Source organism: Rattus norvegicus, chromosome 5, assembly GCF_036323735.1.
Source record: "Rattus norvegicus strain BN/NHsdMcwi chromosome 5, GRCr8, whole genome shotgun sequence".
Classification (NCBI taxonomy): domain Eukaryota; kingdom Metazoa; phylum Chordata; class Mammalia; order Rodentia; family Muridae; genus Rattus; species Rattus norvegicus.
The window spans coordinates 134,855,027-134,869,984 of record NC_086023.1 but is presented as its reverse complement, the minus strand read 5'-3'; the positions used below and the strand labels follow the sequence as shown (position 1 = coordinate 134,869,984).

Genomic DNA, 14,958 nt, shown 5'->3' with positions numbered 1-14,958 from the left:
AACCTGCTCTCACAAACATACAAAAAAGTTTTATTTTTGCAAGTTCTTTATACTAATTTTTTCTTATTTAAAAATCAAATAAGCAGGGCTGGAGAGATGGCTCAGCGGTTAAGAGCACTGACTGCTCTTCCAGAAGACCTGAGTTCAAACCCCAGCAACAACATGGTGGCTCACAACCATCTGTAATGAGATCTGATGCCCTCTTCTGGTGTGTCTGAAGACAGCTACAGTGTACTTATATATAATAAATAAATAAATCTTTTTTAAAAAGCGGTTCTCACATTAGTCTCTGACCCTCTTCTCTCTCCACGAAGTTTACTCTCCACGAAGATCTTGTCTTCTTCTCATGATCCTTATTAATGTCCAGATTCTCAAACTTGCATGTACAGTCCTCCATTCTCTCCTGAGCTTCAGGCTCCCCCGTGTCTCCCTGCCTGCTGCGTCTCTCCACAGGACCCACAATTTCACAGCTATTGGCATCATCTCTACCTGCTCTCAGATCTCTTTCAGATTCCTTTTCTTGGGAAACTGTATCAGGCCATATAGCTGGGACTCCCTTTGCCTTTTTCCAGAGATGTTAGTTGAAATCAACTGTCATGATTATTTTTTTTTAATTTTTTTTTAATTTATTTTTTAAGATTTTATTTTATTGTATATCAGTACACTGTAGCTGCCTTCAGATGCACCAGAAGAGGGCATCAGATCTCATTACAGATGGTTGTGAGCCACCATGTGGTTGCTGGGATTTGAACTCAGGACCTCAGGAAGAGCAGTCCGTGCTCTTAACCACTGAGCCATCTCTCCAGCCCCAAAGGAAGGAATTCTTTTTTTTTTTTTTTTTTTGGTTCTTTTTTTTTCGGAGCTGGGGATCGAACCCAGGGCCTTGCGCTTCCTAGGTAAGCGCTCTACCACTGAGCTAAATCCCCAACCCAACTGTCATGATTATTGAAATCAATTGTCATGCTAGTTGAAATAATTTGCTTTTTTCCGAACAATATTGAATACCATTTGAAACAAATGAACTAATCCAGTTCTTTGATTTGTGCCTCAAATTCTCTCCAAGCAGCCATTCCAGGCACTTTTAGTTGTTTTTGGTTTTTAGTTAATCTCCTTGACTTGGAGTTTTGCTCTGCTTCTCCAATCTTCCTTGCTTCTTGAAAAGTCCAGAATAAGGCCACATGGTGGTGGTGCATATCTTTAACCTCAGCCCTTGGGAGGCAGAGGGAGGCAGATCTCTTAGTTGGAGGTTAGCCTGGTCACTGTAGAGAGAGTTCCAGGACAGCCAGAGCTACAGAGAGAAAATCTCAATCTCTCTCTCTCTCTCTCTCTCTCTCTCTCTCTCTCTAAAAAAAAAAAAAAGAAGAAAGAAAGAAAGAAAGAAAAAGAAAAAAGGAAAAATCCAGAGTAATTTTTTTTTTACATTTTATTTTTTTTTTAATTAACTTGAGTATTTCTTATATACATTTCGAGTGTTATTCCCTTTCCCAGTATCCGGGCAAACATCCCCCTCCCTCCTCCCCTTCCTTATGGGTGTTCCCCTCCCAACCCTCCCCCCATTGCCGCCCTCCCCCCACCAGTCTAGTTCACTGGGGGTTCAGTCTTAGCAGGACCCAGGGCTTCCCCTTCCACTGGTGCTCTTACTAGGATATTCATTGCTACCTATGAGGTCAGAGTCCAGGGTCAGTCCATGTATAGTCTTTAGGTAGTGGCTTAGTCCCTGGAAGCTCTGGTTGCTTGGCATTGTTGTACATATGGGGTCTCGAGCCCCTTCAAGCTCTTCCAGTTCTTTCTCTGATTCCTTCAATGGGGGTCCTACTCTCAGTTCAGTGGTTTGATGCTGGCATTCGCCCCAGAGTAAGTTTTAACAAAGGCAAATAATTTGTTAATCTCTGGTTAAAAACTTAGTTACTAACTTTTTAGGGGGGCTTCTTTGATCAGGATGTAAAGTGAGTAAATTAATTAACAGTTACTTCTCAGTTGCTCTGGCAAAACACCATGACCAAGGCAACTTATAAGGAAAAGTATTTAAAATTGAGGTTCATGGGTTTTAGAGGGTTAGAAGCCATGATCACCACAAGGGTCAGGATGGTATTGGATAGGCAGGCAGGCATTGTGCTGGACTGCTAGCTGAGAGCTCAAATCTCATCTCTATCCACAACACAAAGCAGAGGGAACTAACTGGGAAGGGCTTGGGCTTTTGAAACCCCAAGGCCCACCCCCAATGACACACCTCCTCCAATAAGGCCACACCTCTTAGTCCTTCCCAAACAGCTCCATTAACTGAGAACCAAGCATCCAAATACATGAATCTATGGAGACCATTCTCATTTAAATCAACATAAAACCATGGGTCAAATAGTGAGACAGAGAGCTAGGGTAAGATGGCATGCACTTGTGACCTCAACACTTGGAAAAAGGCAGAATCAGAAGTTCAAGGTCATGCTCAGCTACCCACCCTGAGCTATAGGAAAAGAAAGTGCGTATATTTGAGGCTGAGTCTGTGGCACAAACCTGTGATCCTAGCACTAGGGAGGCAGATGGATCTCTAAGTCAAGGCCATCAAGAAACTCTGCCTCAAAACAAATTATCCATATATTCACAGGAAGACAGTATATAATATTTAAATTTAGGAGTGGTATAAGATTGTTTAGAATTGGGGGGGCTTGGAAAGGTGCCTTAGCAGTCAAGAACACATACTCTTACAAGTAGGATGTGAGTTCAGTTCCCAACAGCTTTATCAGATGGTTCATACACAATTGTTAGTAGCTCCACTTCCAGGGGATCTGAGACCGATTCTGACCTCTGGAGACACTTTCACTCGTGCATATATTTACACACAGAGATGCATAGATACACATGAAGTAAATTAATAAAAATCTAGAATTATGAGTAATTAAACACACACACAAACAAACAAAATAAACTACAAACAACGACAAACTGAAAGTGGGTTGCCTTTGGGAAATAGGCCCAAAGCTGTGAAAGAGTAGAGGGAAGAGGTTTTGTTTTGTTTTTCATTATAAATCTTTTTGTAATGGTGGGTTAGAAATACTTGGATTAAAATCCCAAACAGAACAAAACAATTTTTTTCATGGTCCTTATTTACCTGTAGAATTAAGTCCAAACAGCGTAGAAACATACCTGTGTCACTTAGTGTGGTCCTCAGAGCAGTAGCATGGCCATCTCCTATAGGTCTTGGAAATGTAGGCTCTCATCAGGGCTGGGGCTAGAGATGGTTCAGCAGGTAAGAGCACATTGGGCTCTTAGAGAGGACCTGAGTTCAGCTCCTAGCACCCATGTTGCAAAGCTCACAACTGTAAGTCCAACTTCCAGGGATTTGATGCCCCTCTGTGGCCTCCTGACACCTGTACTCATGTGTACATATCCCCACATAAACATACTCAAAAAATACTTGTAACTAATCTTTAAAATTAATCTTTTAAAAGGATTTTATTTATTTTATTTTATTTATTATATATAAGCACACTGTGGCTGTCTTCAGACACACCAGAGGAGGGTATCAAATCTCATTACAGATGGTTGTGAGCCACCATGTGGTTGCTGGGGTTTGAACTCAGGACCTCTGGAAGACCAGTCAGTGCTCTTAACCTCTGAGCCATCTCTCCAAAAAGGATTTTAATTCCTATGCTGGTAAGGCAGTGGCAGGTGGCTATCTGTGAATTCAAAGACAGTCCACTCTACATAGCAAGTATCTAGGCTAGCCAGAATCACAGTGAGACCCTCTTTGTAAAGAAGGACGAGAAGAAAAAAAAAAAAAAAGAAGGATGAGGAGGAGGAGGAGAAGAAGGAAGAGGAGGAAGAAGAGGAAGAGGAAGAAGAGGAAGAAGAAGAGGAAGCAGCAGCAGCGGCCAGGCTATGGTGGCACCTGCCTATGGTGGCACCTGCCTATGGTGGCACCTGCCTATGGTGGCACCTGCCTATGGTGGCACATGCCTATGGTGGCACATGCCTTTAATCCTAGCAGAAGCAGGAGAATCTCTTAGTTCCAGGACAGCCTGGTCTACAGTGGGTTCTAGGGCTACAGAGAGAAACCTTATCTTCAAAAAACAAAACAAAACAAAAAACAAAGGCCCTAACTTGCCAGGGTTTTCAGACTACCCATACTTACAGTCAGTCTTAGGAAACACCTCTTTTGTAAGCCCATGTAAGATGAATATCAAGACGTGTGGATCCCTTCCATTTTAATGATGGTTGTTTCTCACTGACCAGGGGGATTGCCCTCTATTACTCTTTCAGCTGATTTATAGATGCTGGGAGGTGTCTGTGAACTGAGGGGCTATATTCTAGCCCCTGTGACAGACACAGCTCTTGAACAGAAAGCCTTCCAAAACCTCTGCAGTCGCGTTAGCTCTGATTAGGGCTACTTTTCATTCAGCAAACATTTATTAGCTTCCTTCTGTATGCCTAGCTGGTGCCAATGTAGGGAGAAGGCACTGAGCTCTCTTTGAGATCTTCAGTTCCAAATCCAGGATCACCTAGTCGCACGCCTCCAGGGCTAGAAGTTGTGTGCGCACCACTCGCTCCCCAACTGCGCGGCTTTTCTGAGCGTTACGGCGCCCTCCTCCTCCTGTTCCCCCCACCCCACCCCACCCCGCGCGGGGCGGGCGGGGATCCACGGGTTTCGCTCGGCGTTCGTAGCAGAGAAGAGAGGACCCTTGGGAACCCGACCCTGGTCGCCCAGTTCTGTTCTGGCTTGGGCCCACATGGAGGGGACCGCGGAGTCCCAGACGCCTGACTTACGAGACGTGGAGGGCAAGGTGGGCAGGAAGACCCCCGAAGGACTGCTCCGCGGGCTCCGAGGCGAGTGCGATCTGGGAACCTCTGGGGATGTGCTGCTCCCGGGGGCTTCCAGCACTGGCCACGGCCTAGGGGACAAGATCATGGCGCTGAGGATGGAGCTGGTGAGTGTAGGTGCTACAGGCCACGGGGACCGGGACGTTTGTAGGGGCAGGGGCAGGATCCCGGAGTTGGGCTGGAGAAGAGGGTCCTTCCCTGATCAATCCATCCGGAGTTGAAAGCAGAGTGAAGTGACGTCTCATTATTTGGTTCCCAAGGGTGAATGAAGGGTTGATAGGTCCTGAGAACTGGGAGTAAGAGGCACAGCTCTTGGAAGTTTTCCCTGCCCAATAATCGGGAGGAGAGAGGCGAGGAGAGTAGCACCGGGAAAAAAAAAAACAAAAAAACAAAAAAACAAAACAACTTAGTACAGCGCATCCGGGACCACCAATTTCCTCAAACCCCCTTCTCTAGCAAACAGGGGAAGAGGTTTTGTTCCTAAGGCCCCAGGGTGTTCATGTCAGGATTCAGCAAAAAAGAGGTTTGGTGAGGCAATACCTGCTGGAAACTGCTTGCACTGGGGTACAGTAAAAACCCGTCCTTTTCCTAAGCACTGCACCATCACTGTATTAGAGGGTCTAAGATCTTAATAGAGAGACATAGCTTCACAGTTCAAGTTGGTCCTTCTCCTGGGACTCAGTCTGGTTTACAGGCTCCCTTCTTCTTGGGGAAAGGGAGAGGAAACAGCCACACCTCCCCACCCCCTTCTCTGGAGCTGTTGGTCTAGATTCTGAGCCAAATGGGCAGCCGGGTCCCAGCGGGCTCCCCTGGGGCCCTGGTTCCGGTGAAAGAGATGAATTACACCTGCCACCACTTTGCAGCCAGTTCTGGAGAATTGAGGAATTGCCAGCTACTCATTGGCTCAGAACCAGGAGCCCACATTGACAAGTCAGTCAATAAGTCTTCCTGGGGTCCCACTGTGTGCACAACCTGTGTCAAGCAGATCTGGAAGGGTGGAAGGAAGGACATGGGACCTCGAAGGCCAGTCTAGGGCTCTCGTTCTATGGTAAGAGAGGCTGAGAGTCTCCTGGGCTGAGTGGTCAGAGAGGATCCCTGTGGGCAGGATATGAATGCCAAGTTTGTATTTGGCCTTGAAGGTTGTAGTTGAGTGCCAACTTCTGCAGAGCAGGGCTGTGGCTGTATTCACCTCTGAACGAGGTCTTGTTTGCCTCTTTGTACAAATTACTCAAGGCATAAAGAGAGTTTACCTAGTTTGTCCTTTGGAAACTAAGGTGTTTTGTTTTGTTTTCGAGACATGGGCTCACTGTGTAGCTCAGGCTGGCCCCAAACTCGTATTCCTCTCATCTCAGCCTCTTGAACTCTGAGATGATGGGCACGTGCTGCCATACCCAGCTGGAAATTAAATTATACGCAGAATATAAGCCATGTATTAACATCTGGGATCGTACAAGGTATTTTTCTTTTTAAAGGATTTTAAGAAACTGTATGTGTAGGAGTATTTTGCTGGTGTGCGTGTGTGTACCACATGCATGCCCGTTGCCCATGGACGTCAGAAAGGGCATCAAATCAACTGGAATTGGAGTTATGGATGGTTGTGAGCTGCTATGTGGGTGCTGGGAACCTAACCTGGGTCCGCTGCGAGAACAAGTGCTCTTGACTGCTGAGTCATCTCTAGCCATTCTTCTTCTCCTTGGAGGTGCTGAGATGGAACCTAGGGCCTTTCACAGGCTAGGGGAGTGCTCTGCAATCCAGCAGTACCACCACTCCTACAAGATGTCCCCTTTATGCTCGGCTCGATATGAGGTATTTCATAGAGGAAAGAATGAGGTACAGAAGGTTAAGCAGTCGCCCAAGGTCCCTCAAAAAAGTAAAGTGAAGATTTGAGCCCAGATCATCTGACCACATTCATCGTGAAGACATTCTTTGTGCCAGATAGGTTAAGCACACTTCATGTCTTTCAAATGAGAAAAGTTTCAAATGCCATGGGCTCGCTTCTCATACAGGGAATCCGGAGGCCAGCCTAACCTCTGACTCTCATTCTTAATACAGTTTCAGGGAGTACATTTAACTTCTGGTTTTCATGTCTTAACTTTTGGCCTATCAGGCCTGGGGTCTGAGGTTTCCCATGAGGGGAAAGATCTCCAGTCATGCTCCTTTCTCCTTCAGGCCGAGATAGCATTGATTTCTTGTTGTACTCTGCTCTACCCAAGAACAAGGGTAGGACAGGAGATTTGAAGGCAGGAAGGCAGAACTGACCAAGCCCTCGAATATCCTTCAGAAGTCCCTCAGCCTACTCTCCTTGTGTAGGAACAGAGGCTTGCCCATCAGGCTAAGGTCAACTCTGCTTTTGGCTTCCTACTCTTGCTTTGTTTCCCTGGTCAGAAGTTGAGTCAAGAGCCAGATTCTGAGATGTGTGGGAATGTGAAACAATGGCAGTCTCCCAGTCCACCCAAAGAGCTGTTGCTATGAGAAGCCACCTCCACAGAGCAGTTCGTGAAAACACACTAGGCAAGAAACGGAGGAACGGCACGGGTTCAAGTCTTGTCTCTGCCTCTGATGTGTTTTGTTGTCTTAAGGAGGGCCCTGCCCTGTCTCTTCCTTGCCTTTGGGGCTCTTCACCCTTTGGAGAAGGAAATAAGGGGGTAACCATGAAACCAGACACCTGTTAAGATCTTTTTTTTTTAATTTTTTTTAAAGATTTATTTATTTATTATATACACTGTAGCTGTCTTCAGACACACCAGAAGAGGGCATCAGACCCCATTACAGATGGTTGTGAGCCACCATGTGGTTGCTGGGATTTGAACTCAGGACCTCTGGAAGAGCAGTCAGTGCTCTTAACCACTGAGCCATCTCTCCAGCCCCTGTTAAGACCTTTTATTTTAATGATAATATTTAATGCCAACAGGCAGTTACCTTGGATCTAGAAATTGGTCTTCAGGCTTTTAACCTGAGGCCTGATTTGGGTTGAGCACAGAGGGAGCCAGAGTCCTGCTGGGGACACCTGGACTGAGCAGAGTCTGATCTACTTATGGGAAAGAGAAGGAGCCTCCAGGGAAAAGCACTGGGTGGCTTCTATTTATCTTCCGCTCTGTTTCCAAAGAGATGGCATGAAATGAGTGTTTCTTTTTCTATCGAGAAAGCCTTCTGCTTCTATTCTGGGAGGTGATGCTGTCGCAGTCAGGGAATCCCACTGTTGCAGGATTAAAGAATCTGGTGCTCAGATTGGTTTCCTAAGCAACGCAGTACAACTCAGCCTCTTGAGTCTTGGGGACCAACTGGGAGATCAGCTAAGAAAGGTGAGAGAATCACAGAATTGAACTAAAGGTACTCTGTGCAACCTTAGGCAGAGAACCACAAATGGGTGGGCAGGAACTGCTCTCAGGGAGCTTTGCCCTGAGTTAGGAAAGGAGGAGACAGACTGAGGCTTGTACAGGAAGAGGAATGCTGTTGGGGGCTAGGGATGTGCTCAGATGTTGAGCGCTTGCTTGCCTTTCTTAGGGAAAGCCCTGAGTTGAATCCTCTGTACTACATAAAACTGGGTGTGACGGGGCAGGCCTGTAATCCCAGTACTCTGGAGGTTAGGCAGCAGAATCAGAAGTTCAAGAAAAAAAATGCTGGAATGAGGGCCTGCCTCCCAGAAGAGCTGACCTGGAGTGATGTGATATCAGGTGTTGGCCATTTAGAATGGGAGGAGGGTGCATCCTTTGGTTGGATTGCTTCTCTCCACTGTCAGATCAAGTCCAGCCTAACCAGTCTTAGCTCAGTCTTCCCTCTAGGTTTGGGTTATGGCCCTCCAGGTAAGCACGGTTCTCTGTAGCAACTGTTTTCTCTACCATTTATCATGTGGAATTAAAAAAAAAACTATAGATATTTTTCTGTTTGTTTTGCCTGTTTATGTATGTATATGTGTGGACCACATATATGACTGGGGCCTGCAGAAGACATAAGAGGGTTTGTATCTCCTGGAACTGGAGTTAAGGACTGTTATGAGACACCATGTGGGGACTGGGAACTGAACCCAGGCCTTCAAGAACAGCAAGTGAAATCAGGCATTGTGGCATACACTTTTTTAAAAAAAATATTTATTTATTACATATAAAAAATAGGGGCTGGGGATTTAGCTCAGTGGTAGAGCGCTTACCTAGGAAGCACAAGGCCCTGGGTTCGATCCCCAGCTCCGAAAAAAAGAACCAAAAAAAAAAATAAATAAATAAATAAATACATATACGTATACTGTAGCTGTCTTCAGACACACCAGAAGAGGGCATCAGATCTCATTATAGATGATTGTGAGCCACCATGTGGTTGTTGGGATTTGAACTCAGGACTTCTGGAAGAGCAGTCAGTGCTCTTAACCACTGAGCCATCCCTCCAGCCCCGTAGCATACACTTTTAATCATGTGGGAGGCAAAGACAGGTGCCCTTACCAGCTAAGCCACCTTACTGGCCCTCCAAGTCCTTTTTAAAAATATCTTTCTATTTCGAAATAGTTGCCTAGGATGTCCTTGAATTTGCAATCTTGCCTCTTATCTCTTCAGTAACTGGGGTTACAAACTTGTGCTACCAGGGTCCATTTCTATATGAATCTGGTTACTTTGGTTAACAATTAAACTAAACTTAAAAGCAATAATGTGCCAGGTGGGCTGGTGCACTTCTTTAATCCTAGGACTCAGGAGACAAGGGCACCAGATCTCTATGAGTCTGAGGCCAGCCTGGCATATATAGTGAGTTCCAGGCCAGCCAGGGTTAGGCAGTGAGACCTGTCTCAAAAACAACAAGCCTGGCAAAAAGGGATGTTAGACTCAAGCTAGAGAGACAGACAAGGACCACAGTGTGATAGGCTTGGGAATGCGGCTGCTGGTGTGTCTGGACTTTGTTCTCAGAGAGCTGCAAAGCATCAGAGCAGCTTCAGACTGGTGCTCAAGAAAGGTTAGCTCAGTACACTTGAGAGCTGGAGGGATCCTGGAGATTACACTGTGAGCCATTCTTTAAAGATTTATTTATTTATTATGTAAGTACACTGTAGCTGTCTTCAGACACATCAGAAGAGGGCATTGGATCCCATTACAGATGGTTGTGAGCCACCATGTGGTTGCTGGGATTTGAACTCAGGACCTCTGGAAGAGCAGCCAGTGCTCTTAACCCCTGAGCCATTGCTCCAGTCCCACTGTGAGTTATTCTTACTTCCAGGAAACTAAATGGACACCAATGGCCCCACATCCTAAGCCTTGTTACCAGTCTTCAGGGAACAGAGAATCAAGCTAGAATCCTCAGCTCCCACTTCCTTTTGGCCCAGACTGCTTCCCATTTAACACCTTACCAGCTATCCTTTGGTTGTAAGTCATATTGGCCAGTCTGGATCGGTCTAATAGTTTACCTTGAATAGAAAGTTTGAAGCCCAGTGTCTTAGTTAGGGTTTCCTATTGCTGTGAGGAGACAGACACCATGGCCACAGCAATTCTTATAAAGTTTAGAGATTTAGTCCATCACATCATGGTAGGAAACACGGTGGCAGGCAGACAGACAAGATGCTGGAGCGGTAGCTGAGAATTCCACATCTTGATCCTCAGGAGACTGAGACACACTGGGTATAATGAGCATCTGAGACCTCAAAGCAACCCCCACTAGTGACACACTTCCTCCAACAAAGCCACACCTACTCCAACAAGGCCATCCTCCTAATAGTGCTACTCTCTATGGGCCAAACACTTAAACACATGAGTCTATGAGGGGCCATTCCTATTCCAACCACCACATCCAGTCAGGTTGGATTTGCGTGTGTGTGTGTGTGTGTGTGTGTGTGTGTGTGTGTGTGTGTGTGTGGTGTGTTTGTGTGTGTGTGTGTGTTCGTGTGTGTGTGGTGTTTGTGTGTGTGTGGTGTTTGTGTGTGTGTGGTGTGTGTGTGTTTGTGTGTGTGTGTGTGGTGTTTGTGTGTGTGTGTGGTGTGTGTGTTTGTGTGTGTACCTGCACATGTGTGCTGGGGTTTGGACATGCTGAGCAGGGACTCTGCATTAACTCTAACTCTGAATTTCTTTGGCCTTTTAAAAATTTTTTTTAAAGATTTATTCATTTATTATATATAAGTACACTGTCGCTGTCTTCAGACACACCAGAAGAGGGCATCAGATCTCTTTACAGATGATTGTGAGCCACCATGTGGTTGCTGGGATTTGAACTCAGGACCTCTGGAAGAGCAGTCAGTGCTCTTAACCGCTGAGCCATCTCTCCAGCCCAGCCTGTACTCTCAACTGCTAAACCATCCCTCTGGTCCCTGATTTTATTAATTTTTTTTTTTTTTTTTTTTTTTTGGAGCTGAGGACCGAACCCAGGGCCTTGCACTTGCTAGGTAAGCGCTCTACCACTGAACTAAATCCCCAACCCCTTATTAATTTTTTAAGAGGTCTCACACTAGCTTCGAACTCCTTTAAAGTTTTAATTTTTAAATTATTAAAAAAAATAAAAAATTTTTAAATTATTTTTATTTATATGTATGTGTGTTTGTGTATGTGTGTGTGCACGTGCCTGTCAAGATCATAAAAGGGGATTGGATTTTTTTTATGGAGCTGTAGTTATAGGAGGTTGTGAACCACACCATGTGGACACTGGAATTTGTTACTGGTGTTTTGCTACTTTGTGGATTTTTCTTTCTTCCACCCTTCTCCATCGTTTCCCACCCTTTCAACTCCCTAACACTAGATAGGGAAAAAAGGATAAAAAGGAAAGGGGACAACAATATGGTTCAACTATTTCTTCCTGATTAGGGACACTGAGTTCCTTGGGCCAAGTTTGGTCTTCCCTGGCCAGGATATCACATTTCTTCTTCTTTCTTCTTTGCACATAACTACTGAATAAGTGGTAACAACAACCAGCAATCTACCTACTGGGGCTCTAGCATTTATACACCCTCTGAAAAGTTCTGGATGTCACACAATCGCAACTGTCTGCAGCTGGCAAGATCACACCCCTGCTAGAGCACAAGGCAAATCACAGTCAGCTGCTGTAAGCAATCGTGTGAAGCAGCCCCATATAGCACACCTGGGACTAAAATAAAAACATTCCTAGTTCTGTTTTTTTTTCTTGTTGTTGTAGTTGTTTAGATTTATTTATTTATATGAGTCCACTGTAGCTGTCTTCAGACACACCAGAAGAGGGCATTGGATCCCATTACAGATGGTTGTGAGCCACCATGATGTGGTTGCTGGGATTTGAACTCGTGATCCCTAGAAAAGCAGTCTGTGCTCTTAACCGCTGAGCCATCTCTTTAGGCCCCTAGATCTGCTTTTTAAAGAAACCAAAATTCTCACGGCAGGAACCAAACTCCAGTCCTCATCAGGAGTATCAAACACTTAACTGATGAGCCATCTCCTAAGCCCCTGGCCTCAAACTCTTCACTCCTTCTCAGCCTCTTTTTCTGTTTGCTTGTTTGATTTCTAAGACAGTTATAGTCTTCCCTGACCTATAACTCACTTTGTAGACTAGGCTGGCCGGGAACTCACAGAAATCTTCTTGCCTCTGCCTTCCAAGTGTTTCTCCTCAGCTTTTTGAGTGCTGAAGTTATATGCATGAGCCATATTTTTTTTAAAAAAGCCCTCATTTTATTTTATTATTTTATTTCATTAATTTTGAAACAGGGTCTCATGAACCTCCGGCTGGTTTTGAACTGCCAGTGTAGCTGAGAATAGCCTTGAACTTCTGATCTCCTTCTTTCCAGTTGAGTGCCTGGATTACAAGTGTGCATCACTACATTAGTTTATCCAGTGCTAGGGATAGAACTCAGGGCTTAGTGAATGCTAGGCAAGTGTTCCTCCACTGAGCCACATCCCCCACCCTCATATTTTAATATTTAATGTCTACAAAGACCCTGCTGTAGAAAGTGCATACCTGATAGCATTTAAAATCCTTGTTCCCAGGCTACAAAGTGAATGATTTAGCCTTGTTTTTTAATCAAGGAAACTGAGGCTCAAAGAAAATATGATAGCTACTTAGAATCATGCAGCTAATCAATAGGGAAGTTGTTTTGTTGTTTTTTGGGGGGGGGTTGTTTGTTTTGTTTTGTTTTTGAGCTGTGACTTCTCTTAAGCTCTGTAGACCAGGCTGGCCCCAAACTCAGAGATCCACCTGCCTCTGCCTCCAAGTGCTGGGATTAAAGGCATGCGCCACCACTGCCTGGTTGGAAAGTTGTCTTTTTGTTTGGTGCAAGTCATGGAACCCAGGATTTCACACATGCTAAGGAGGCAAGTCGATCTCCACTGAGCTGTATCTCCAGCCTAGATCCATCTGAAAATTTAAACAGGGGTCTCTTTGCTCTAAAGCCTGTATCTCTTCCCGTGTTTTTTTAAAAGTGAAGTGTAGCCGCCTGGACCACCTGGGAAACTCATAGCCTGAAAGGGAACTAATGTCTTTTCTCACTTCCTCAGGCTTACCTGCGAGCCATCGATGTGAAGATTCTGCAGCAGCTGGTGACCTTGAATGAGGGAATTGAGGCAGTGCGCTGGCTGCTGGAGGAGCGGGGGACACTGACCAGCCATTGCAGCAGTCTCACCAGCAGTCAGTATAGTCTGACAGGGGGAAGCCCAGAACGCTCAAGGCGGGGCAGTTGGGACAGCCTGCCAGATACCAGTTCAACTGACCGGCTGGACAGTGTCTCTATTGGCAGCTTCTTGGACACGGTGGCCCCCAGAGAGCTGGATGAACAAGGACACCCTGGGCCTTCCTGTCCTGAGATTGACTGGGCAAAGGTTATACCCAGTGAGGACAGGGCCAGGACTGAGGTGGACATGACATCCACCAAGCTAGGGAGCCTAACAGCTACATGGAAACTTCCAGGGGACGGGCTCCAATGTGGACCACCTGAGCCATCAGAAGATGACAGTGCTAAGCAGGGCTTTGAGGCTCATTGGTACTGGGGACAGTGCCAGGATGATGTGACCTTCTTGTAAAAACTTTCCTACCCATTTGCACTTTGTGGCTCTTTCAAATTTTGGCCCAAGTCTCCCTCAATTTTCTCTCCACCTCCAACTAGACGGGGGCTGGAGGCTGTACTACAATCAGTTACCATGGAAGCCTGGCTTATCTCTCTGGTTCCTGGGGAGCCTCTGCATTTATCCCTCAATTATTAGGTCCCTAAGGCTATCTCCATAGAGATATTGACTCTAGAGGCCTAGCCTGTGGCTCCTGATGTAAGGCTATCTCCATTCCCCTCCCCAGTGAGGTGAGTTTTATGGAATGTAGGGCCTCTAGGAGATCACTGAGGAAGAGATCTCATCAAAGCTTAGGAGCCAGGAATGCCTCTTACCAAAAAAATGGAGAATTGACCCTGTTTCAAAATGCTCAAACCCCCAAGGATTGGTCCGCCTAGATACCTTTGGAGTTGGGAGACCAACCCTTTCATGCCTGCTGGGTGATGTCGTTTCTTGTCATGATACATGAAGAGTGCTTCCTCTATACCAGTCCTGGTGGGTTTGGCATTTAAAGTCCCTGCCACTGCCTCTTGTGAGAAGGAACATGTCGTTCTTCCTGGCAAATGTGTGTGCTGCTTTTCTCAAGTTCTTACTTTTCAAACATGGTGTTTTCATGTTGTTCTCAAGGCTTCCACTTACAGCCCAGGGCTGTAAGGATACTCTTGTCGAGTAAGAAACTCAGAGGCCTCCACCCTAGGCTCCCAAATCTCTTGGCTCACTTTACTGCAGACTTTTGTCTGGCTCTGGGCTGCCCCATCACTGATTCTTGCCTCCAGATCTGTCTGCCAGAGTTCAGCCGGAGTACCCTCACAGCGTCTCAGTTTCCTTTTTAGGTCTCTGTGGGGTTTTTTGTTTTGTTTTTTCGGTTTGTTGTTGTTGTTTTTTTGTTTTGTTTTGTTTTTGGAGACAGGGTTTTTCTGTGTATCCTTGGCTGTTCCGGAACTCAGTCTATAGATCAGGCTAGCCTTGACCTCAGATATCTGGCTACCTCAGCTTCCTGAGTGCTGGGGTTAAGTGTGTGCCACTGCTACCCAGCTGGCCCTCTTCATTTCTATGTGTGTCTTACCCCACTGTTGCTTGAATAGGAGAGTGAAGGTCTCAGGATTCTGGAGACACTCTTGGGTAGTGGGACAATCTTGTCATCTCTGGCTCTGTGATTACTTACCCTTCCCTCATT

General features: G+C 45.7%; 1 protein-coding gene across 1 annotated transcript; it reads left to right on the top strand.

The window, feature by feature from the left end:
* The first annotated feature begins 4,618 nt into the window (after window positions 1-4,618).
* Window positions 4,619-14,342, top strand: Lurap1 (leucine rich adaptor protein 1). The gene is made up of 2 exons (NM_001109263.1): window positions 4,619-4,922; window positions 13,239-14,342. The coding sequence occupies exons 1-2, from the start codon at window positions 4,725-4,727 to the stop codon at window positions 13,758-13,760; spliced, it is 720 nt and encodes a 239-aa protein (NP_001102733.1). The 5' UTR covers window positions 4,619-4,724; the 3' UTR covers window positions 13,761-14,342.
* Window positions 14,343-14,958: the final 616 nt, after the last annotated feature.